The following is a 26,971-nucleotide window of genomic DNA, read 5'->3' as shown; positions in this document are numbered from 1 at the left end:
TGCCTGGCTGCTGCCACTGCTTGGTGTGGGTGGGCAGTTTGGAGCAGGCACAGGGGAGGCTGGGTTCGGGCCTGTGCATGTGGGTCCTGGCTGGTCCACTCTGGCCAGGGTGAGTCTGGCATGGGGTGGGCCGGGGTCAGAGATGTGGCTGTGCACGGTTGGCGATGAGGAGCCGTAGGGCACATGGGCTCTGGGCTGTTGTGGGGGATAGGAGGTGCTGACCAGCCAGTGGCAGCTCCCCAGAACTATCTACGTGGCCTCCCCTGGTTTAAACTTACAGCTTTTTACGTCTACTTCAGCCAAAAATTGTGGACATATATAATAGGTAAATCGGAATATTTTATACTGGTATAATTTAATCCCTGTATAATTGTTACATCTCTGGAGAAACCTACTCTTCCTGTTGCTGAAAGAAAGGGGACATTTCTCAATCCCCTGCATTACTCACAACTGCCCACTGTATCTTTGTCTTCTTGCCCATTTACATTGTAAACTGTTTGGGGCAAGGTCTTTCTCTGATGCTATATTGTGCAGGGTTCCAGTGCAGCCTCAACTGTGGTGATTAGGCTATATCATAATACAAATGATAACTCTGCCTGTTGCAGCACAGTGTATTTACAGCAGCTCTAAGGCCAACTTGGCTTTGTAGGGGCTGGCACGATAGCCTGTATAAAACACTACTAGGACTAGGAGAGTGCAAAGATGACTTGTAAGTCACCATTGGTCCACGGTCCCTGATTTGTGCTTTGTGCACTTTGACCAATGCCTATGTTCTCGACTAGCAGGAGAATTAGATCTGATGAAACAATTATTAATAGACCAAGCAAAAAATGTTAATAGTTTTTATATGGAAAAATGCTAAATCAAAAGCTGATTTTTGTCTCTTTTATAACTTCATAAAATCCCATGACTTTATGATAAGTGACATAGTTAGTGACCTGAAGAAAAAAGCAAGCATAAGAATATCTTAAGGCAATATCTTTTAGTGGGCCAACTGTATAGTTGGAATAAAGTTAGACAAGCTCTTGAATGCAAGGCATTCTACAGGTCTGACCTGGCTAATGTAACATTTATAGTAGATATCCTTATTGAGATTTTCCTAGTCATTCTAAAAGGAATTAATCAAATTGACAACCTTCTTGTGAATAATCAATTTTGAGACAAGCTGAGTGAGTGAATATTCTATCCATTGTAATAGTTTTGCAGTGCAGTTCTGATTTCATGAGGTCTGTTGTTAAGCAGTTTAGCCTTATGTTCATAGTTGTTTTTTTTTAAACATCTTCACAGAATAGGGATTGGCATGTTTTTAACTGAGATTCCAGATTCCACTCTCAGGTGCCACATGGATTCAGATGCCAAATAATAGTGTACCATAGTGATGAGTTGGGCATAAATACTTGAAACAGATAATTTAGCTTTTATAATATGAATATATATGTATGTGAGTATATGTATGTAAGTTGTCTCCATTAAGAGAGTGTGACTGACTTCTATGCTATTGGTAAAATCTAATATAAAGGAAAACCCAAAGGAGTTCTAAGGATTGGAGGGAAGTGCAAGTTTTCTGTTGATCTCAACTTCAAAGATGTGGAAATTTGCTTGTTTCCAGCAGTCTTATAGGATTTATCTAAACAGTGCTGAACACATAGGAAATTCTCTTGACTGTAGCAAAGGAAGTTAAACAGTAAAAATACAAAACCCAGGTGCCTCTTCAGCTCCCACTGAATTCACGGAGAAATTGGACTTTGAGAGCAGAATTGAGCCTGGACTTGGTTTCTGTGTTCTTTTATATTTTAAATCCTTTTCCAGTTTCAACTCTCCTTAGAGACCATTCCAACAGAGCAGCCTGCTTAGAGTTCCAAAGGTCTGTGCTGTTTTATCCTCATTAAACTCTTACAAGGAAGCTCAACCTTACAGCTCTCTTCTGAGCCTAAATGCATAAGATTCCTCTGGCGGCCCCTGAGTTTCCTAAATCTGCAACAGATCTAGCTTTTTCAGCCTGAAGAGCAAGAGGTTAGAGATTTTAGGGTTACATTTGGACTTTCCCACACAGCAGGACACCTCTAAAATTGAAGCTACTACTCCATTTTTCTTTACTGTATTAGTTTATTTTTTGGCAGGCAAGCACCAGGCATCATTTTACTCAGGTGGATTCTGTTTTTGGTTACACCAGTACAACATGGTCGACTTCAGTGGAATTGCCTGAGTCCAGCTGTGAGCAAAATGTTGCTGTCTACTCCAGATGGAGAACTGGTCCTCACATGCTGGTCCAACACCATTACATAATAATAAAATATAGTACTAAAATGGCATTTTTATCTTCAGAGCAGTGCACAAGTCAAAATGTGTAGATCTTCATGACACCTGTGTGAGCTACAGTGAGCGCATCTCCATGTGACCCCCATGGTGCAGCTATTACTGCGCTGTCATTTAGTACTTGCTTTAGGAAGTACTAAATGATGGCTCAGTAACAGCTGTTACTGCACAGTCCCAGCAGTGGACTGTTGTTTTTAGCAGCTACATTGCTGTAGCGATGCACTATAGCAAGGTAGCTTGTCACTACAGTGATGTAGCAGCGGTATCATGGTTTGTGTCCGCTGATGCTACGTTGCTGTAGTTCATCACTGTGGCAATGTAGAGTTGCATGTAGATGCGCCCAGTGCCCTTTTATAATTCCCATTTTGCAGAAAGGTCAAGAAATGTCATGACTTCCTGGACCGTACCAGCTATTAGTACTCCCAGGATTACAGTTTGTGCCAGGTTCCCAGGCCTGTGCTTACCTCATTTGCCAGTGCTTCTTTGTTCCCTTTATTCTGCATCCATTTGTATTTTACTGTTCAAAATTATAAGCTCCCTTCACTAAGGTAGGTGTGTTTGTTGAGAACGACTGACCTCAGATTCAGCCACTAGTCATTTTTGCCAAGGGCGGTGCTTTGAGAATAGTGGTATCTCTTCCATAGTTTCCATCAAATGATAGTAGATCTAGTATTATATATTTCTCACATTTCTATCACATTAGTTAGCTGTTTTAAATATTCACAGGCCACTTGGAAGTCTATTCAAGTCTACAGCAAAAATCAAAGAGAACTCAAGTGTGATGCCCTCAGTACTTCAATTCTGAATAAATGCTAATAGGTTTGTGGAGAGATAATGATTGAGTTTTAGTTCTGCATTATATTGAGCTGAAAATTATTGTTTCCTCTTGTGATGACTAAGCAGTAAGTGTGGAGGAACAGAAAAGAATTGTTCAATTGAGAAAAATCTAATATCCAATAATTGTCTTAAAAAGGGAAATCAAACCAAGAGCAAGCTTCATTGAGACCTGTGCTTTGTGAACTTGTAGTGCTGAAAAGGTTGGCTTTGTAGTTGCATAACAGCAGGATTTACATCTGTCTCTCATCATGCAGGCCAGTGAAAAGCGAGTTCACTTTATTGTGTCACGGCAGACCAGACAGCAGACCCCTGACATCTTGCAGGAGGCTGGGTGGAATTACAGCAGCAACCCTCAGTCCTGCCCCACTGAAAAAAACAATCCTAACAAGGTGAGGCCTGGATCTATCTTATAGTTACTGCTTCTTCTGTGGGAAAGAGGGATGAGAAGGTTGGCTAATGTTTTAATGTCTCTAGGTGTTGTCTCTGGACTGTATCATCGAAAGAAGCACATCTTGTTGTGCTATGTACATATAAAAACTGTGGTCATCTTTATTTATACATTGGGAAGTGCTTCTGTCTTGACTCAGTTTGTGGGGGTGGGGGAGACTTGGTGAAAGAGGAAACTGAAGGATAATAATGGGGCAAAGCTTTACACATATATACTGAACTGTATACAAACTATTCTGAGCTTGCCAAATGTAATGTGTTGTAATAAAAATAAGAGACTTGTATGAATTTACAGCATCTGAAGGCAAGAAGCTTCCCCACATGGACTTAACATACTTGTACCATCTGGTTAAAGATCATTTTGATTACTGCCCCATCATTCATTTATTAGAATAACCATTATCTACTCAAGAGAGTAGATGTGAGGCTACATATTTAACTGTATCTCCAGTATCTTGACCATCTTCAAAGCTGACTTACAAGCTTTGAAGACAGTTGCTATGATTTTCCTCAGCCTTGCATCTTGTTACATTCACAAGAAGTGGGTATATAATGCTAGCATTCTGCTCCTGTAGTATTTTACACATGCATTATATGGGGAAAATTGAGAGCAGAAAGCAGCAGGAATTGGTTCCAGTGGGCGTGTGCTGCATATACATCCACACAGAATTTGGTCCAGACTACTTCCATCCTGGCATGTGGACCTGGGCAGGAGTGGCACATGGGGTGGCATGGGGCCTGATCTGGCCTGCAGACTGCCTCCACATCATTCATCTGGCCCACAGGGACAAAACCTTGAGCACCATTGACTGAAACCATGTTAAGCCCTTGTATGGATGTTCTCATTCTGAGTACAAGTGGCTTTAATTCATTTTAGTTTAATTTGCTGTCCAAGCAAGTTACAAAAAACTGAATTAAAACCAACTAATTATAAATAAATGGAAGGTTCAACTTGTGCCCTTTTAACATTTACATTGTTCTAAATTCAGATTAATTTTCCTTTGTTGTTCCTCCATAGAGAAACCTTAAAAGTGTAGTATATGGAAAGCAGAGCTACAGCTTATCCACCACCCTTAACGGAAGTCAGGAGAAATAGGCAGAGGGAGATGTACAAAGAGTGCCTGCTGAGTGACAGCAAATATGATGGAATTACCTAGAAGGTGATCTGTGCTAGAGCATAATCCAAAGCTCATAGAGACAGCCCTCAGTGTACAGAGACAGCTGGCCAGGCAGCCAGCAGTGTCTTTATAGTCCAATTCTGCAGTCACCTAGGAGAAAAGAGTGGGCACATATTTTATGTTGTTTTAAGTATCAGAAATTATACTTCATGCCTGTAGCCCATCCTCTAGTATAAAGTTCACAAGCATAATTCTTCTATCATGCTATAGTGAGATTATAACCATATGTGCTGTCTAGAACAGCAGAGATGACACAAGTCAGCTACCAGCCTGCCATAAGAAAATGCCTAACTGATATTGCATCTGCAAGTCATTATTTGCTAATGAAATAATGATTTCAAGTCCCTCAGGGAGATCTCTGAGTGTGACAGCAATTAACTTATATCACTACTGTATGATTCCTGAGCACCTGCTATGCCCAGTGTGCCTCTCTCACTATTCTGCCCTTTGGAGATTTCCATACCATACCAAACTTCAGGCTCCTGTCTTCCTGTCCTGTACAGGAAGCAGCAGGAAGGCAATTCTGAATTCATATGAAGTTGTTCTGGAAGCTGTGGTGGCTTGTGGAATTTAGGGAACTATGTTTTTACTGCAGCTCTCCCCATAGGGCTAATGCCCCTTACTTTGTTGGTTTGACATGATTTTTGGGCTGCTGTGAAGATTTTGCAGTGGCTATGTAATTAAAATCCAAGAGAATAGGCTGTGTAGCCCCACCTGCTCCACATAACTTCTATTGGTTTCCACCTTGCACAGCAAAAGTGGATCTCAGATTCTTTATTTTTTAATTCTCATCTAATGCAATTTCACTTAAGGAGCTGCTGTAGCAGCTTCTGTGGTGTTTCTGAGCTACTGACAATGAATAATTATTTGGGTATTTCTTGTTTGAAAAATAGGTTATCTAGCTACACAGTGCAATACTTCTATATGCTGAGTGCTGAATAGTTAGAGTTGAGACTCAGTTCTGGTCTTGAGAATCATAGGAAGGCTGAGGGAAAGGGGCTGTAATGGAGAATGTTTCTGGGATTGCTGCAGTTCTCCAAGCACGCAGCTCACTCTGGCTCACATACCCCTGGCACTGTTTAGTTCTCAATTTTCTGAGAAGTAGATCAACCACCGTGATTCTGTCTGGCTTCTGGGAGTGCAGGCGCTCCTGTTTCCCTCAGCTGAATCCAGGTGCTCTCACGCCAGGTAACTAGAATCTAGCTGTTGCTAAGAAGGACCCCTTGCAGGAATTCAATAGACCAAACCATTCAAAAATAGCCAATGAAACGCATGGGTTTGATTATTTGCAGTAACCGTAATTCTTCACTGTAGTACCTTCACTCTTGTGGTGTTTGCTCTTCAGTCAGATATGAGAGCATCAGTCTGGACTGTTTTGTCTTTAGCCTAAATTCTGTTCTACACACTCTTTTAATTCACTGTCTTTAAAATTCAGCTTGAGCGGCCATTAGAAAAGGGGTTGTTTTTTTTAACCAGACCCTAATTCAGGGCTTGCAGATATGTGCAGTCTCCAAAATAGTGTGTACTCCTGTTTAGATCTACTCCACATTTTAGTTGTGGCTTGAAACCAAAGGCATTATTTAGGAGCGTGGTTTGATGAAACTCTTTACTTGCTCCCAGTGAGCTTGCTACATTAAATGTAGCTATAATAGATAAATTGTTAATTAACTTTAAGTATCAGTGATTTGAAGTCCAAGGTTTTCTTTCTCTTTATTTCTTTCCTTCATTCCTTCCAAGGAGTGAACTTTAGTGTCATAGCTCCTGTCTGTGTGTCTGTTCTCCCCTGCGTATCTGAAGAGTATAGTTGTTGAATTTTACCTTCAAGTTTCCATGTTATTCAGTTTCAAGAATAAACTCCAGCCTTCAGTATTCTCCTTTATTGAATCATGGCTCAGGAACTTTTTTTGGCCAAGTCCTTGCCCTCACAACATCCTGCTTCCATCTGCAAAGAGACTTTCTTTCAGGCTAATGCCAATAAAAAAAGCAGGTCAGCCAACTGAACAGTGATGAAGTAGAAAGGCAATCTGTGATTACCATGCCCTCTTCAGTGGGGTGGGAGTGAATTTTGCATATAGTGAGCTATATGATTGCTCATGTCTGGAATTGTTTTTAAGTTGTTCTCCCATGTACAAAGATAAAGGGAATGTATAGTCAGAGTCATTGCCATTGCCTGGACCCACAATAAAGAAGATGTCAGAAACACTCTTTAGTATGGCAAAGAGAACTATTAAAAAGTGTTTATAATACATAAATAGGCCAGATTCCACTCCTTTCAAGTCAGTGGGAGTTTTGCCATTGACTTCAGTGGGGGTACAGTACTGGCCTCTGATATATGACTTGTCTCTATATGATAACTACTTTCTGACTCCTGTTGTTTATTACACATTGTCCAGTCCATAAAACCTGTACCCATTGCCCTTGCTGCTCAGGGACATAATAGTCTGTATCTGTATTAGTTGGTTAGCCTTCAGGTAGTATATATTTTCCAAGTAGATTCAGCTGTGTCCATTGCCTGAGAGACACGCGTCAGGACTTTGAGGTTGTGATATCTGCTATAAATATTTATTTCACAGTAAACTTTAAAAAAAAACAACACAAGCTGTTAGGTTTTCCCTGCCATGGCCTCCCAGGTCATTTCCAAATGATGAAAAAGAGCAGTTGTTTAGAGGAGAATGTATTAAAATGTATTGACTGATAAACATGGCCTTTTAACTGGTTTACTCATTATCAGTAATACCTCCATGAAAGCACTACATGTGTTTATTAAAAAGGCTTTCATTTCCTTTTATTGCTATCTTCCCCTCAGCTGAGCCTCCAAAATTCTCTTCTACAACCATGTTAAAAATAAGATGGTGCAGGGAATCTTCAAAGGAAGCTGAATATTGCTGAATACTGTATATGTGTATAAAAGACATTTTTTCATCATTCTTCATTTATCCGTAGCATATGACAATTTGTTCCTGGGCATCACTTTTGAAAGCCAATAATGTCTATGCTGTTTTTCAGAAATAAAGCATAAACAATGTATTTTATCAGTAAGATTCTTGATGTCTGAGCCAGAAAGAGCACAGCATAAATAACTAGGATGCTCTGAATTGCAGGATATAATTCATATTTTGTTCCAAAATATGATGTCACTACAGCTTTTTTATTTTGCTACAAAACAACTGTCCTTCTGTACCAAACTAGTACTTAGTTTCCTTTATAATGGGCCATTTTCAGTGAAAAATCAATGCATCATCAAGGTAGAAGAACAACTTTACGTAAAAAGTTGAAGCAGGATTGGAGTCATTAGAGCTTTGTATGTTTAACATGAAAAAAACATGTCAATGTTTTGCAGGAATTAAATCCCCTTCCTAAAGCCGTAATATCAAGTTTTCTGACACTGTGTTCCATTCCAGTCAGAGGTACTAGGGTGCGGCGTGTCCAAAACTACTACTATCTTTGCAACTACTGTCCCTATGAATGAAGAAGGGAGCGTTTTTAGTGGAATTTAATTATTTTATTTTTCTTGGAATGAAACGTCATCAATTTGCAGTTCTCTCTACTTATTTTATGCATGAAATATGAATTGGGAGTTGTGTTGTGTTGTTTTGTTTTGTTGGTTTGATTGCATAACTGGAGAACTCTTGAGATGAATTTATGTAATTATAGTCTTGTCATTCCAAGCGTGCCTTTCATAAGAAAAGTTCTGTTAATAATACACATATTTGAGCCCATTTCCCATTTATCTGCAAGCTTCCCATTGGAGTTGTTCCCTCTTTATCCCTCCTTCCACACAAATCTCTTGGTGCTGTCTTTCCTCACAGTTCATTTTAACTATTGCAAAACAAGCATAGATTTGACTGCTCTGTTTCTGTGCTATTGGCCAGGGAGTTGAAGTGGAATGTCTTGCTTGAATTTTACGTAGCTGGAATGAGACTTGCATAACCATGGATGAGATTTATAGGTTATTTTGTGTATTAGGGGTGTGAGGTCATGTGTGTGAATGGCGAAATCTCTTTTTAGTATGGCTTAATGCATTTAAAATGCTGTGCTGCTCCTGCTTTAGAGGGTGGGAGAAAATCCCAGGCATATGAAATATTTAGGGAACTTAAAGTTGTTCCGTAGTGTTTCACTCCAGATCTTTTTTGCTCAATCCTTGTTTCTTTTGTAAGCATGAAGTATTCCATAGGGATTGGGAGCACTGACATATTCAGGTTACAGAAGGAGGAAAAAGTTCTGTTTGGACACTGGGAAGATGCTCTGTGGCTAGTGTTACATTCTAGAGCCTGCTACCTTTTGTTCTTCCAACAAGGAGGGACAGAAATTACATATAAGAAATTGTCATTAAGTGATCAGAAACTGGTTCAAATCTGACACAACAGAAGTTCAGTGCACATAAAGCGCTTTCAAAATGGCCAAAACTGGTTTAAGATAAACCTGGATGGATGTAGTATCAGACAACTGATTTAGGTTTATAGTTTATTGAACTTCTGTCCTACAGCATCCTGGGTTGCTTTTCACCTCCCCTGCAAACTCTCCCTTTCAGGGTAAGCAGGCTAAGCTTGGCCAAAGCTGGCTGCTCCTGCTGAGCAGGGAGGCGTGCTCTAGTGCTCCCTGGCTTCTAGCCTGGGCCACTGCAGGCGTGTGGCAGCATTTCCAGAATGAAAATTGAATGTTTGTTCACTTGCTTATCGGTTCAATCTACATAGCTTAGAATAATTTTTGAAGATTGAACTGATTCAGCCTTGGGCTTTTTAACTGTCTGTACTTAGCCAAGAAGCATAAACAAACGAGGCAACATGTGGATGACTTGTCTAGTAACTTGTGGATAACTTTTCTTATTGGAAGAAAAAGATGAATGACTTCATAAATTTCATATGGCCATCTCAAAGATTTGATCTTTTAAAATCAGCAATGAATGAATTACTCCAGAAGCCATTGGCACTTCATTCAGTAAAAGTCCTTATTATTCTGAATTAAATTCACATTCTCTCCTCCAATTTCTACCAGAACATTCTATGGAAGCATATATATATATACAGAGGTCCTAGAGCATGCCTCCCTGCTTGGCTGGAGCATACAGCTTGGGCCAATGCTAGCCCACCCACCCTGCAAGGAGGGGCTTGCTGAGGAGATCAAAAGCATCCTGGGATTCTGGGGGAGTGTGAGTTAATTTGAATCTGTAGGGGATGTGGGACAGAAGTTCAATAAACTGATTTAACTTAAATCAGGTAAGTCTGATACTATATCCATCCAGGTTTATCTCAAACTGGTTTCAGACATTTTGAAAGTGGTTTACATGCACTGAACTTCTGTTGTACAACAGATTTGAACCAGTTTCCAATCACTTATACCAACTTATGTGTAATTTCTGTCCCTAGCCTTTGATGATCTGTACTTAGCCTAGGTGTCTGACTTTATCCACCCAAACGTGGAATGCTTTGGTTATAGCTCCAACATTGTAGAATCCTATACAGTGCATTTACAGGCAGTCCTCACCTTATGACATTTCGAGTTACAGTGTTTCACACTTACAGGGTTTATAAATTGACACCCTGTTTCAACTTTCTGACATCAGTTTTAACTTTACAATGCTTAATCCAACGCGATCCCACACCAGTGAACAAGTTCGCTGTGTCTCCCATTTCCCTGGAGAATCTCTCTCCAAACTTCCTTGGACACTTCCTTTAAGAAAGCAGACAAGACTCCAGAAAAACCTGCAGCCAGGACTCCTGAGAAGACTCCAGCCAAGAATCCTTCAAAACGTCTGCAAAGTCACCTCAAACAAGTCCTTCCAAATCAATATGGTTGCTATTTACAATATAAATATATTAGTGTAGCTATGTTACTCATGTATAATTGATTGAGTACAAAATTCTGGGTTATTTTTGGTGAAAATAGGGTATCGGGCCTTGGTTCAGGAACCAATCTATTTATAACATTGTTTCCTATGGGAAAATCGGTTCTGAGTTATGTTTTGACACAAGACTCAGTTTTCACAAACCAATTGTGTCGTAAGTCTGAGGACTGCCTGTACTCATATTTGCCACCTGCACAGAAAGGTGTGAGCTTCAGTGACTGTCAAGTGTTTTGAGATCATTGTAGAACTGCCTGTTAATTTCCATTAAAGATAATAAATGATAACGCTGTCAGAGGGCTATACATTTATGCTGCACTTATGCCTACTCTTTGGCCCCCACAGAACGTCTTTCATGCTGTCACCTGTCATGAGAAGGTCGTGGTTGTGCGGAAAGATCACACAGAGTCGCTAGGAATGACTGTTGCAGGTGGAGCATCTAATGGGGAATGGGATTTACCTGTCTATGTGATAAGTGTTGAACCTGGAGGAGTCATCAACAGAGATGGCAGGATAAAGACAGGTAAGGCCAGTGGGATTGGGTAAATGTAAAGCCCTCTGCTTAAGAATACACGAATCACAAAAGGCTGTCATGTCCTGTAGAGTTCAGTACCCATGTAGGTTTCTGTCAGATAGAAGGGAGCAAAAAGCCTTGGAGGTGTTTTTAAAAAGACAGGTTCCTTGATAGAAACTGTTTGATACTTACAGATAGGAGTCCCCAGGAACAGTGTGTCAGTTAGCTCCTCAAAAGAACCTTATTTCAGCCACTGAGGGAACATCTCTGTGTCATCTTAGGTCTGTACCAGTAGTGTAGAAATGAGGCATGTTGAAGTGAATGAGAGAGTAACACACTCTCCCAACTCCAAAGAAGCTGATAAAGTTAATCAAGAAGATCACAAAATCATAGAAAAGTAGGTTTGGAAGGGACCTCAGGAAATCATCTACTCTAACCCCCAACAGAGTGTTGCATCTCTTGCTAAGCTTCCATTGTGCTTGGGTTTCTGGGAACCCAGCTCTCCCACTTCCTGAGCAAGTGCTCTTGCCACTAGGCTGTTAGGGAGCACAGTCCTATTCCTCCTCCTTGCTAAGCAACTAGTCAATCCTGGGTGGCTCCTAGGTTTCCACATTCAGTGTGCTGGAAGCCTAAATGCCTAACCCCTGTCTCTAAGGATCATACACCTGGGGCAAAACAACACTCAAGTGGAGGTACCTTGGAGGTTCATGGGGGTGTGGCTAAAAAATTGTAGAAATGCTACTACAATTGCTGTCTTCACTTCTGGACATCTCAAGGAGAAAACCTACACCTTCATAACTCTATGTTTGAAATTCAGATTGAAAACATACCTGAATATAACAATATAGCATCAATTAGAAGTGAACTTGGTAGATCTTACTACTCTTGTAAAGTACGCATTATCCTTATATTAGAGACAGCAAAACTCTGCTCTGATTAGCTTGTGGAGGTCACAGAAGAAGTCTGCATCCTGGAGAAGATCCAAGTTTTAGTGTCTTAGGGTATGATCTGTCCCATTTGTGCTGCTTGTGAGTGTAGAGGGGACGAGGGTGGTCTTAAATATGCAGCTGAAGATTCCCTTATTGTAGGGGAAATCTGGACTGGCACAGAGTCCACATAGGCATGCTACCCAGGTCTTCCCCGGTGTAGCCATGTGCCAGGAAGGTAGTCTTTCAGTGCATAATAAATGGGATAGGGCCACTATAACCCATTACAGTTTAGAGCAGCCCTTATACTCCTCTGCAGTTACATCAGGCAGTTTCTGTGATCCAGGGTATAAGAAGATGTATTATTTAAGAAACAAAGCAAAACACCATTGCCCATCTTAACTGCAAGGAAGATTTTAACCCTCATGTTACTCTAATATTCAATGTTATTGTGCCTTTCTTTAATTTCACATTAATATTAACAAACATTTTAAATGGGTAGGAAGCTCCCAGGGCTGGGTCAGTCCTAAAATGCTTAGTCCTCTTTCTGTTTCAAATGAGAAATTAAAATCATAAAGTATTTGTGCCCTTTTCATTGGCCCTCAGGTGACATTTTGCTGAATGTGAATGGAATTGACCTGACTGGTGTGAACCGCAGTGAGGCAGTAGCCCTGTTGAAAAACACCACCTCCTCCATAATGCTCAAAGCCCTGGAAATGAAAGCATGTGAGGCTCAGGGGGACAGGAGCAATGCAGCACTCCCCACTGCCAGTCAGAACACATCTGAGAGCAGCGAATGGTCACCTTCCTGGGTTATGTGGCTTGGGCTGCCACGGTAAGTCCAAATACTATATCTTTTTGTCAAAGGGAAGTGGGAGGAAAGATTTATATTTCTTGGACATTTCTTTGTTTTGGTCTGATTCATAGTACTAACATTTTAATTAAATCCAGGCTTTGTCAAGGACTGTTGTTTTAAATACTTCCCCTTTGTAACTGTGTATTAAATAGATGAGAAATATACACATAGGTATACTTTAAGAGCAGCGCCTGAGCAGTGCCTATTCTTGAAAATGGATCTGGCATTCAGGGAATGAAGGGAAAAACTTGTCTGAACACAGGGGTTCATTGAGTTTGGAGTGGGGGATCTCATCTCTCTGGACCACCCTGTAAAGTCCAGAACTACCCCTGCTGTTGCTTTCAAGCTGCACAGCCCCTCCATTAGTTAAATACAGCTGAATTGTTTGACTTTGCCCAGATGTTAAAAAGCACACGCAGTTGGCGAATGTCTCAGAATCACCTCCTCTCACCCCAGCCCCTGCCTGAAAAAAGTTCATTTGTAATATACAGGAAGCAGCTGTGTTGTAACGTTAGTAAAAATAATAAAAGCCACATAGCGTGTCATTTGTCTGACACACATGCAGGGATTTTGAACATCTTCAGCATACATGATTCTGTGATTGTGCAACATTTCTCTGAACTTGGGTTTTTAATGAAGATGTGTCACAATTTTATGATTACGTGGACATAAGTCACGCAAAGGCTGAATTTGTCTTTCTTAAATGAAGCAGAGCTCCCACTGAGTTTAAGGAGTGCAGAATTCAACCCAACACTACTTTTGAGCAGTTCAGAACATTCCTTTCCCCATTAATGGGCACCACTAAGTAGACCCATTCCAGCAAAGGCAAGAGTGAAACCAGTTGAGTTATGTTTCTATGACATACACGGCTTCCTGGCTCCTTGTTCACACTAGTCGTGCATTATGTTAGATTCCATTCTTTATTATTGCTCATTCTTCTTTCTTCTTCATTGAGCTATCCACAACCCTTCCTTCCCCTTGCAACAAGGCCAGAGCCAAATTGAAGGTCTTGGACTTTTCTATATTTCACTGACTTGGGCCTGTGTTGACATGGTTCTGAGCAGAGGTGATGCATGGGGGGTGCACAGGGGTGCATATGCATCCCCTGACAGAAATGTTCCCAGGCAGGGCAGGCAAGAGTGCTGGTGCCCCCCCTCCCGAGCGCGCCAGCTGGGGAGTGTGCCAGCTGGGGAGTGTGCCAGGAGAAGTGGTCCCCCTGCAGCCAATTCCACTGACCCAAAAGCATGAGTGACTAGTGCCTCCTGAATCTGGGGGGGCACCCACAGAAGTCGCCAACAGCAGCGGCCCTGTCAGGGGAGACACCAGCCCTACCAACGGCATCAGTGTTGGCTATCGGGGGAGCACTGACCCTGTAGGGGGAGCATATGAACCCCTTACCAGTCTCCTATGCCTGGAAGTGCCAGTGGCACACCACTGCCAGTTGCGGGTCAGCAGGATCGGCCATGGGGGGACCCTCTCCCCAGTCGCTGACTCCCCCAACTCAGGAGGCACCAGTTGCCCATGGTTCTGAGTTTAGACCGAGGGCAAGAAGTAACTAGCTCCCACATAGATGGTGAGAGACCACAAGGTGAAAAGACAATTCCGGGTCTGCTACCATTTGTTCTTTGGATAGGAACAGCTGGTCCAATGAATTGTCCCCTTTGATGTAAGAGCTAGAGCAGGAGTGGGCACTTATTTTGGCCCGAGGGCCAATTAATGAGTTTTGCTGTCCTCTCAAGAGACACCCCTCTCTCTCCCTCTCTTTCCCTCATGAAGCTGTAGCATGCCCTGATTCCCTCCCCAACCTGTAACCTACTGGACCCATCCACAGCTTACTCTGCTACCTGCCCAGCATAGTGGAAGCAGCCCTGGGCAGGTGCCAGCATCAACTGTGGATGTGGCAAGCAGGTTCTGGCTGGGGATCAGGGCATCTACCTGGGTCCACTGTTGGGTGGAAGTAGTCCCACCCATCCACCCAGTGTGGCAGAAACAGCACACAGTGGCAGCCAGAGCCACCAGCTGCCTATGCGCCAGATTCCATGAGTTGGTGGTCACCTGCCCCTGGTGGGATAGGTCAGTTGGTGGGATAGGTCTGGCCTGCAGGGCATATTTTGTCCACCCCTGAGCTAGACTGTTTTCAGCTAGACTTGTTACTTTTGAGGGTGGGTTGGTTTTCATTCCTCCAGCAGGTCTGGTGATCCACCCCATACATCCCTTCCACCAGTGCTAAGGTGTGCATGTCTTTGCTGTGTATATTAACTCTTTTGCCCCCACAGGCTAGCTGTCTGAATGGCAAAATAAAAGTGATACTATAAACAAGACATGGCTGCTTGCCTGTACTGAAACCAGTACTCCCGTGTCTTCAGAGCAAGTTAGGCTTTTTCCCATGCTAGCTAGCCAGGTTAAATTTGCTTTGGGAGTGCTACAGTCACACCTTCATTTGCTGTGTGGACAGATTCTGGAAACTCCCATGTGTACAGCTGGCAGTTCTCCTCCTACAGTTTCCACAGTGATAGGATGTACTTTGTAATTCTAATTGAGCCGTGATTACAGTCCGCTTACTTGTCTTAGTATCCACACTGATGGAGGACCCTCCATTAGTGAGCATTCTGTAGCCACCCACTGACAGCTGCAGTCACGGTGAAGGGCAGATGCGCAGCTCCCCATCAAGCAATCAGATACTACCATTGATTTAGGGGCTAAAAGAACCTAAGGCAGCATCTGAGCTTACTATGCTCCTGCTCCAAAGCTGCACGTGCAGTGCCCCACCCCCTTCCTCTGAAGGAAAATTACCCACCACATCAGCAAGTCTGAAAACAGGAAATTCATTGTAATCATATCCCCAGCTGCAATGCAACTCACAGAAAAGGGCCACAGTGTGCCTGAAGACTGGGGGGATTAGTATGCTGAACTGGTACACTAGTTATCTTAAAGTCAGATTAAAGACAGGGAATAAAGATGATTAGAACTGACAGTAACAGAGGTGTATTTCATCCTTATTAGTGCTTGCTTGTTTGGGTAAGCACCCAAGCATCAGATTTGGATTTACTCACTTAACAATACAGGTTATCGGATACTTCAATCTTGCTTAGCGTGAATACTGGTTACCCTCTGCTTTTTTGCCCTCTCTGGGGTCTGCATTATACATCTGGAAGTCCTTCAGCAAGTTCTCTCACCAGGACATGTATCACATTAATACACATTAACTCATTTCCCTGCAGTCTGAGAATTTAACCTTTCCCGATTGGCCTTCTAGTATGTTGTTGGCAGGGGCCACACCCCAGTAGATCTCAAGGGGTCAGTTGGAACGCAGAGATATTTTCTAAACTCTTGCTGCATTTACCAAGCCATCTTGGGAGCTGATCCAATTCAAATACACTTCTGATTAGTCACTGTTAATATAGGTTTCCTTAAGGTCAAAGTATTGGGCAAGAAAAAAAGTCTGTAATATAGGGGGTGGATGATTTAAGCTACAAGTCAATTTAACAACACCACACTGCTAGAGGAGAACACAAGCAGCAAGTGGCAGACACTTTAGCTTTACGATTTCCAACACTTTAGTTTTCAGTAGGATCCTAGGCAAACTGACTGACCCCCAAGTCCTTTGTTTCCTATCTGTGCCAAATGCCATGAGGACACAGAGTGGGATTTGGATGAGAAAGAGGTTCTGTATTAGTGCAGCATTGCACATTTCCAATACTTATAACCAGCAAAAAACAAAGCCCAAAGACTTATAATATGCAGCAGTGATTGCCTCCAGGAGAGCAGGGACTCCAAGCTGCTCTGAGTTGTTACTGAGACCAGCATCATGTCTTGTCCTCTCCTGTTTGCTCCCATTTTATACCAGTTTGTGAACTGTTCCTTCCCTTCACTTTCTTTCCTTTGGGTCCCTTTCCCAGCCTGCTACTGGCTAGTTACTTTGTCTGATTCTATTACCTAGTCTTCTCTTCACCACCACCCCTTGGACCAGACCTGCTGTACATCAGGGGTGTCAAATTCCAGCCCTGTGGGCCAGAGCGCAGGGCCAGGCCATGGGCTGGACCTGATGAAGGCAGAATTAATTGTTGCGGCTTTAGGAGCTCAACACTCAGAAACTGATCTGTGGGGCTCCCCTGGGGCTACAAATTTGGGTCTGTTACTGTAGGGAATACTACTCTCTCTCAGACTTAGCCTACCCCAGAGATCATATTCTGCAAATGAGTGGTTCAGTGGTATTCAGACTAACGAACCTCAGGTTCTAGAGAGCCTTGCTTACGTGAAAGAAATGAATCTCTTTTCAGCAAAGTGTCCTCCATAAACTGAATTCTTGTGTCTAGTATTTGGGCTTCAAAGTGTCAAATTTTCCAAGCATTCCCTTCCTGTACCTGTTTCTTCAGAACAGCTATTCTGACAATGTTTTTATCGCTTTCCAAGATAGCCACACTTTTCCCTCATTAAGAGACTTGAACATGTTCAGCATCTGGTCTCCTTGTAAGTGTGCTACATGCTTTCTATTTAGCAGCTGTGCTTTGTTTCACCTTAGTATTTTAGGTCCGTGTGAATTTGGGGGAAAGCATGAGGGTAGGATTGTTTTGTCCTAATCAGGTCTCCAAAGTGCCTTACTTTGAATTGGTATATTTTTTGTTTACTTTATGATGTTCTTGTCCAATAGCCAAATATTTTCTATATCTCACAGGATCCCATAGCATTTCTAACAGCACAGGTATTAGAAATAACTGCAACTTTCACCCTATTTAAGGGCTCACAGAGGAGAAAGCTATACACTAAACAAATAATCAAATCTGGTCTCTGTCTTTTTACAAATGTATTCAAAATTACCTAACTCACCCGTTCACTTCATAGTGTGAAAGACTGTGAGATGGTTGTAAGACTGACAGACTGTGTAGTGGTTAAAAGACAAGATGCATGTGGGCTTCTAGTATTTGTCCAGTTTTGAGAGCAGAGCTGTTAAATGAGTGGAGGGCATATTTGGTAGATGTGAGAGAGTGAGATTTATTGAAGTGGCTCGCCCTGCAAACCTACTTGTGTTTTGATTGGTTGCAGAGGAATATGAACCCAGTTAATTGCTGAAGGAAGTGCATATGCTCAAAAGCAATAAAAAAAAAACAAACGTTCAGCACCTGGGGAGTTTTTCCAGCTTTTTGCAGTCCTTTTTCTTTCCTTTCTAATATCTCCTTTCTCTATTCACATTTCTGAGCCTACCCTGCTCTGAGTAACACACCAGTACTTTGAAAATACCTTATAGATCACCCTAACATGTAGGAACATTAGTATTTCACTGGAGCCCTCTTAAAATCATCTAGAAGGTGAAGTGAAAGCTTATGAGTGAAAGGTTATATGAGTTCTCCAACACCACACAGAGGTAGTGGTAAAAGTAGATATAACACATGCAATTGGATGAGAGCTCCCCCATTTTAGCAACTACACAGAGAACTGTGCCTTGCTGTAAGCAGCTCTCTCAGGCATCCCTCTAATCATCCCAGTCCCATGGCAACAATGCCACTTTTATTGGATTGAGAATCCGGGCCAAAGTGTTCTGTATTTTTTATCCATTATAACAAGGTAGAAATGGATCGTATTTGGTGCATGATCCGTTTTATCAGTGTTTGCTGTTGTCCTCTTGAAACTCTGAGTGTCATGGGACTACTTGATTCTAGGTCCTGAAGAAGTGAGAGCCCATAACAGAGAGAAACTTCTGTATCTTTACTATTACAAATTACCATGTTTACCTGAACCCAAGACACCTTCAAATTTAAGATGACCCCCAATAATTACATTCATTAAATGGAAAGTTATAACTTTGTTACAATTTTCCACGTATAGAATCTAATTATTGGACAGTTGTCTTAAATATATCCCCCGCTACTGCTATAGCAGGGAAAGCAGCAACACGGGAGCAGGCAGCCAGACTTCTGCCCCTTGTCTGCCCACTAGCACTGCCGCCTCCTCCCACCCTCTCCTGGTACCTTTCTCCTGCCGCTTGACCCCTATCACTTACCCCCCTGCCAGTTGCTCCTCATCAGTGCCTGCACCTGCCCCCCTGCTGAGTGCCCCTGCTTGACCTCTTCCTGCCACTGCTTACCCAGTACAGCAGCTTGGTCTCTGGCTTCAGCCTGGGGTAGGTAGCAGTAGTAGCTCCAGCTCTAGCTCTGGCCAGCCAAGTTGAGCAGCAGTTCTAGGCTGGGCTGGGTTGGGTTGGGACCAAAGCAGCTCCCCTGCCACTGCACAGCCTCTCCCCAACCCAACACTGTACTGAATAGGGAAAAAAAATCTTGGATTTCAGCAAATATAGTAGTAGGTAGCACAGGGGTAGGTAATGATTTTGGCTGGAAGGCCACTTAATGAGTTCTAATGAGCTGTCAAGGGTCAAAGTAGCCCTGCCCCTTGACAGGTGCTCCACCCCCAGTTGCCATCTTGGGATCAGATGTCCCATCCCTTAACCCCTGGCCTTTGCCACCAGAAGTCCTTCTTTTTGCACCCACCTACCCCACAGAAGTACTCCTGTGGGGGTGGGGTGGGGGGCAGAGTTGCTATCTTAGAAACAAAAAACCCCCAAATCATATACTAAAAGTCAAACATCCATTATAACATTTTATTTTTTAAAATATTTTTGTCCTAATTTGAGTTTGCATCATGTGTATAGAGGTGATTGCATAATAGCTCAAAAATAGTCTTACTCTTGTATATTGTGTGTGGGAGAATGTATGTAAGGGGGCATGGCTGTGTGTGGGGAATATGGGTGTGTACGAGAGGGTTGTGGGGGCGTGTGTAGGGTGTGGGGTTTGTGGGATGCGAGGAGAGGGAAACCCCCCCCCCCCCCCCCACACCTCATTGTGCACAGCTCCTGCCACTGGTGGTGGTAGCAGCAGCAGCAGGCCCTCAGGGGGCTTGCAGACTGCACGTGGTAGCAGGTAGCAGGGAAGGCAGCCAGTTCCATCATGCAGGGCTTCCCTCCACGGTGTGCAAGTCCCAGGAGTTGATGTGACCCCCATGCAATAGAGACAGGCCAGCCTGGCTCCACTCCTTGTGGCCACATGCAGCTCCTGGAACTGGCTGGAGCTGCACAGGGCCCAAGGGCCTGCTGCTGCACCCCACAAACCCCACACACTCTGCACAAGCCTCACACCCCACAATTCTGTTGCAAAGAACTCAGAAAGGCCGGAGCAGGTCAGTATTTGCATCTTCATTTGTTTTTAATTCTGTCAATTCCAATTTGAAGTCTCTAGGTTTATCCTGTGAATCATGTCTGTATACCTAATAGTTCTAACGTTGTGTTATCCTGTAATACCCTTGAAAGGATCTCACAGCACCCCATGGTGCTGTAACCCCCTGGTTGAGAATCACTGGTCTAAACAGTGCATTTAGGTACACTGCAACACAGGTATTTCCAAGTTTGATAATGTTTTCTGATATATCTGGACAGCTCAACAAGTGCAGTTACTAAAGAAGGAAGAACTACAACATATCTAGTTCAAACCCAGGAATAAAACCTCCACCTTGAGTATTCCAGCACATTTTGAGGCAGAGACAACCCAGCTGCCAGGCAGCATTAGTGTCCTAGTTTATGTAGCTTAAGCTACAGAAGTCTTCTCAGGTGCCTGAGACTCCAGTTCTCATGCCATGTCTCCTGAGTCGCACAGACTACCCCCATCTTCATCTCAATTAGGGATTTTCTTAGATATAACTAATGGGTGCCCATTTTGCTATGTGGTAGGAATCCCAATGCTCTGTATGCTTTTCAGACATTCAGGAAAGGACAGTCTTTTGCCCAGGGAGCTCATTTAAAGGCACATGATGCACAAAACCACACACATCCCACTGAGTTAATCAGCTCCTGCCTTAAGTAATTTGCAACACTCCTCATTTTGTGATTCCATACAAACCAAGCCAGGTTTTCAGAACATGGTAACTTCACACAGAGAAATGTTGCTGAATCATCGTGGGATATGTGTGTGTCCCCCTAGGGCTGGAAATTGTTACAGTAAGTAGGCCCTTTTTTTTTTTTGCCTTATTGAACAGCAAACGCTCAAAATGCAGCACAGTTGCTCTCAGCTGATCAATTGCACAGTGATGCCAAACCACTAACATGCTTTCCCTGTGATCTAGAACAAATGTTGCCTGACTAATGAGCCCACATTTATTAAAGCCAAAAATTAGCTTAACCCCATTTAGAATGAGCTGTCCCATACAGATGTAAACTAAACTTAAAAAAAAATACTTTAGCCTAGAAAGTATTGTTTCTGTGCTTTGCTCTGATTTTTTGGAAAAAAAAATTCTGAAGATTTCACCAATGCATTTCTTTGCAAACGCAAGTCCTGCATAGTACTGCTGCTTAATGTGAGGTCCAGTTATGTTCAATTACTGCCAAAGTTATCTTATCCGCAGCATTACAGAGAAGTGGACCTACCTGATCCATCCACAGGGAACAGATGCTGTAGCTAAAAATAGCATTATAGAAACTAAATTGAATGGGATTCTCATTCTAGCTAGTGTCTATGGGCAATGGGCAAGAACATAAAGCAGTCTGACATCTGAAACCCAGATCTGTTATTAATAGGACTTTGAGTCTCTAATTTATAGTAACCCAATTGGGTTACTAACACTGAAGCTAAAATTAGATGCTTAACAGATCAGTCACATTGACAACATGTATATATTACAAGATCTCACATTAGTTTAGTTAATATATAGTCCTATGGTGACAACTTTGTAGTCTTACAGAATGTACTCATGCAGTTTAGTTCCTTGTAAAAATTATACAGAATGTAATTATAATTACAGTAAGTAAGGACAGAGAGTGAAAGAAAACCTATACATTTTTTAATGGACAGGAAAGCTTACTGTAAAATTGTCCTTAACAGAGATATCAAACTTCCTCCTTCAGACAATAATTTTCAGATACAGTGAATTTACCCGAATTTACCCAACTCCACTTGTCAGTCACTAAAAAGACTGTATTAATATTAATAATGGCTAAATCCTGGGAACATCTGGCCATGACCTTGGTAAGTACCATCAAATCCTGAGCTTAGGGTTTTTTTCTCGTTTTGTTTTTGGAGTTTTTCTTTTCTTAAGTGATTCGGCACACTAAAAACCCCACAGATGGTAAAGTAATAGATCCTGCCTTTGGGTGAAGAACCAAGTTTCACCTGCTTTTTACATTAGCAGCCAGTGAATTGTTGTGCAAATATTAAGCCTAACATCCTGGCAGCAGGTGAATATTTGTAGATCCTAGGGGACTAATCTAGCACTACCGTAAAATCCTGCTGTGAAACACAGCAAAGGCATATTCTTTTACAAGAAAAATATACCTTAAGCTCCTCTTTTTTTAAAACAAACATACTCTGTATTTAAAGTTTTAATATTACCCTTTTTCAGAAAAAGGGCCAGCTGTTTCTCAATGAGAATGAAAAATGCTTTTTGATACAGTGATAACGCGAGTAATTGCCTTAGACTGTGTATAGTAAGTTAACCAGCCTGTTCCAAAACCACATTTCTCATTTAAAATAGCAAGACTTTTTCTGCTTTGTCTGCCACTTTTAGAGCGGATGGTAAAGTTTTATCCATATCTGGGGCCAGATTTAGCATTGCTGCATAGCTAATAAAGATGTCAGCACTCTTCTTTTGAACTGCAACAGAAATACAGCTTCTAACACTGCAGTATTTTCAAGGTGTTAGTTTTATAACAGCCCTTAGCAAAATTAACAAAAAACCTGGCCTTAAACTAAGTGGATGATTTAGCCACGCTGAACACTACACATGGCCCAACTTAAGTGCTTACTGAACATACTGATCTCCTTCAGTACTGCATCAGGTAGATATATTTGGGTTGTACATTATATTGAGAGGTAATATAACAAATGGATTGTAGTATAAAATAGGCCAAACTCATAGACAAAGGATACAGAAGAGATTAAGGTTATTCACTCTTTAGGTCAAAAACCACTGCACTAATCTTAACTAGAACAATCTGTCTTCCCAACATTTGATATTGCTCTGTAACTTCACTGCCAGGGCTATGAATGTCCAATACACTGCACCATACACTTCTCCACACTGTAGCTCCCAATGTCACTTACTAAGCACCCAAGACTTCTGGGTTCTGAAATGTACTATAGTTGATATCTACCCCCCTTTTTCCATGGTTCATTTCTTTTCAAAGCACATCCTAAAGAAAACATATTACATATAGATCAGTTGATTTGATGCAGGTTTCTCTCTAGAGGAGGGCAAATAAGGAAACTGACTCCTACAGACAGCTTCAAGATTTTTTTAAAGGTAGAATTTACCAATATTAAATAAAGTCCAATCTCCTTTGAAATATTTTCCTTTTTTTGTGATTTTCAGTTAAAACAAATTGTTATGTTCCTCCCTTTTTTAGGTTCTATATGGTTTTGCCATTTTAAAGTAAATACTAAGCAGATATTTGTGATTTTGGAATGACCACTCGTGGAAATCGAGACACCCAAATCAGCAGTGTATGACTAAAACAATGCACCAAAAAAGATCATTTCAGCTCTCATGTTTTTGGTGTACTCAAAATATACTGCTAATGTATGAAAAGATGGAGGCATCCTTAACAGCACATTAACAATTAAATTTGCTTCATTACTGATACTAATAAATTTCTTCCAGGTATTTGTACAGCTGCAAAGAAATTGTATTGCGGAGGAATACAGCAGGAAGTCTTGGCTTCAGTATTGTAGGAGGTTATGAAGAACATACTGGAAACAAACCATTCTTTATCAAATCCATTGTTGGGGGAACACCGGCATACAATGATGGAAGAATTAGGTATGGCAACAACTAACATATAAAGATGACATTTAAATATTTTTTATCCCAGGAACTTGGAGAAGCTACAGGTTTTCATGGATTGTATGTTAAAACTTGAAACTAGCTCAAACAGGCCAAAGTACTTGCTGAAGTTTAAGTGCAATAAAATCTTTCCACTGAAGTCAGCGGAGTACAAGAATTGGGCCCTTTGTGACATGGTAGAAGAACCTCGAATACTGTGCTTTAACAATATGCATCACTTGCAGAATATTATCAAGTGTATCAAGAGGTACATATACTGCTTGAGAAAGGGGTGTCATTGTGTTCAGTATTCACCAGTGAATAGTAATTTGAAACTGAAAAAATATATACTTTTTCCACATTTACAACTTAACAATAATATAAACTGTGTGAGAGAGAGAAAAACATAAGAGAATTAAAGACCTGAAAATTCTCAGACTAAGTTTTGTCTGAGAAAGTGGGTCATACTGATGCATTCAGATCTTAAAAAAAGCTGTTCATCTTTCATTTCCCTCCAAATGTCTGATTTGTAAAGGAGTGAATACCAGGAAAGAATAAATGCAAATATTATAGCTGGAACTAAAGTTGTCTTTTACTAACTTGTCTTCAGAGAAGAAGGAATTTCAATCCCATTCTTTGGTCCTACCTAGTTACTACCAACCTTTTGGTAGAGAAATGGTGAACAAATATACCAGACAAGCCAAAGCAGCTGCCTAATTGACATGATCTTAATCTCATAAACACTCTCGAGTGTTACGACTAACATCCCATCTCCATCTTTAATTTTCCAGATGTGGTGATATCCTACTTGCTGTCAATGGAAGAAGTACATCAGGAATGATGCATGCCTGTTTGGCAAGGATGCTCAAAGAACTGAAAGGAAAAATTACTCTTACTATCGTGTCATGGCCTGGAACTTTTTTATAAAATATGCATTCATAGAAGGCAACAAATGATTTGACACCGAAAACAAGCTCCTTAACATGGACATAAGTTTTTCTCTGCACTTTTTTGATCAAATGTATATTTGTAAAATAAAATTGTGAATTGTCAATTTGCACATCAAGAAAAGGCAAGTCTTGCAAAAAGTGGTACCTGTCAAAGAAACACCCTTTAGAAAGAACTGAAGATAAATTAGGGCACAAGGCTCTGTTTTTAAGTTTGTATTTTTTTATATTTGATTCATTATAATAATCAAAGATCTTTAGTGAGCAGCAGAAACTCCTGGCCACCTGCTACTTTCCATTTATAAAAGAAATTATGAACACATTACGTGAAAAATTCCTGGAAGTCTCTTGAAATGACAGTGGTTGAAATATTTTTTTAATGATTAAATAAGGTGAAGGTTTTTACCCATCACATACAAAGCACTTTGATTAAATAATGTACCTTTACATTGTCAGCATGAAGCTGGTATTTTCAAAACTTTCAAATACTGTTTGTTAGTATGTAATACTGTGAATGAAACCTTATTTCTAAAATTATTAAAAACAACTGTAACTGTGTGCTTGTACAGACATATTGTTTTCATCAAAAGCCAAAACTAAATAATTCTCTCATAAGTTTCCGCTCAATAGAAGCTCACCTAGAACAGGAGCTGGCAACATATGGCTCATGTACTAGATCTGGCCTTTGCAGCCACTGGATCTAGCCCACAGAGCAGCAGGACTTTGTCTATGTGGGAGTTAACAAGCAAGGAGCTGCATCAGGGCTGGGGAGCTGGAATCTTTCCACATTGCTGCCACTTCTGTCTCCCTTCCAGGAGTCTAAAGTATGGGCACGGCTTCCAGCTAAAGGAGAGCTGTGCCGGAGCTGGAAGCTGTTCCCATGCTGCTGCGGCTGGTGTCTACCTACCCCTTCCCTTGTCCCACTTCCTCAAAGGCTGTGGCGCGAGCGCAACTTCCAGACTGAGTAAAGCTGCAATAGGGCTGAGCTGCTTGGGAGGGCAGGGAAAAGCAGCAGCAGCACGGAAGCAGTTTCCAGATCCATTTCTCCGATGCAGCTTCCCTCTGGCTGGAAGCTGGATTCATCCCGCAACCTGGGAGAAGTGCTGTTGGTGGTGCAGCTCCCAGCATGTGGCTCTGGATAAGGCCTCCCCTGCAACTGCTCATGTGCTGCTGAAGCCACCTAGCGCATGCCAGACTGGGGCCAGGTTGTTTCATCCCATTCTTGAAATAGACTGCTAGCTCCTGATCTAGGACTTCCCGCTTGATATAATCATGAACTGAAAAAATAAGTATATGTTTCTCTTTGTTGCTGGATTGACTTCTAATTATACACATAGGAAGAAGCAGTAAAAATGTTGCTAGACTGTGCTGCCCATCTCATTCAACTCTGTTCTGGAGGGAAGGAGTCCAAATGAGATGCTAGTTTGTTTCCATTGTTTAACCAATTCTTAGTCTCTGTGGAAATTAGCAGGATTTGAAGTCTGAACCTCCTTCCCATTAAATTAAAAAGGAAAATGCTCAGAACATGAATTTTTACTGGAATTTTTTTTACAGCTGTCCCTTGGAAAGTGGGATTCATAAAGACAGACAGCTAGGTAAATGGTTTTGGTTTCTACGACGTTCATCTCCTTGCCCCCATTCTTACATCTGAAAAATTTGTCATAGGTTGTCATACTATACTATAAAAAACACACACACGAGACTGTGGCAGCTGAAAAGTAAGTCTCTGTGATAAAAGTGCTTGCTGAAGGCTCTATGAAGATTAGACCAAGTGTTTTTCTGTATTTGTTTGGATATTAAGCTATAAGTTGTTGCTAAAAGCCTAATTATAGTTTAAGATGTAGTGGGGCCTTGTATAAAGTAAGGCCTAGTAAATTTAGCAAAGCCTAGAAGTAGCAAGGCCCTTTGGCGCAATTAAAATTACCTTATCAAAGGAATGCAAGGCTTGTACTGCTATCAGTCAGTACAAGGACAGTGGAAGAAAACGGAATCTAAGTGGTCGTACGTTATCAGTGTCTTTCAGAAGCTATAAATTAGCTGAAATATCTGAAAGCCATTCAGAAGGAAGATGCAGCTCTGTGAAAAGGCTTATTAGCTGTTGCCTTGATCAGTGGGCCTGTGGACCTCAAGAAGCCCAAGAACTGCATTCCAGGGTCCTTCCTGGCACCCCTCAGACAATATTGTCTGGGGACGCCTGACCTTGCTGAACTTTGTGGAAAGAAAAGCTTGCTGTGTATTGGGAATCAGAGGGACTGCCGATAAGTTGCCGACACAAATTGCTTTTGTCTGTCATCGTTTGTCTTGTTACTAC

The 26,971-nt window shown here is 41.7% G+C and overlaps 1 protein-coding gene across 1 annotated transcript in view; it reads left to right on the top strand.

The window, feature by feature from the left end:
• Positions 1-25,218, top strand: part of LNX1 (ligand of numb-protein X 1) — a 116,956-nt gene extending 91,738 nt beyond the window's left edge. The window contains exons 12-16 of the mRNA XM_090035925.1: positions 3,408-3,542; positions 10,966-11,143; positions 12,667-12,895; positions 23,552-23,710; positions 24,505-25,218. Of these exons, the coding sequence (XP_089892051.1) occupies positions 3,408-3,542; positions 10,966-11,143; positions 12,667-12,895; positions 23,552-23,710; positions 24,505-24,640 (837 nt within the window). The 3' untranslated portion in view covers positions 24,641-25,218. The remainder of the gene's footprint in view (positions 1-3,407; positions 3,543-10,965; positions 11,144-12,666; positions 12,896-23,551; positions 23,711-24,504) is intronic.
• The last annotated feature ends 1,753 nt before the right edge of the window (positions 25,219-26,971 follow it).

The sequence above is a fragment of the Crocodylus siamensis genome, chromosome 2 (assembly GCF_052110815.1).
Source record: "Crocodylus siamensis isolate JL-2025a chromosome 2, ASM5211081v1, whole genome shotgun sequence".
Lineage (NCBI taxonomy): Eukaryota > Metazoa > Chordata > Crocodylia > Crocodylidae > Crocodylus > Crocodylus siamensis.
This window is presented reverse-complemented; position numbering and strand designations above follow the sequence as displayed.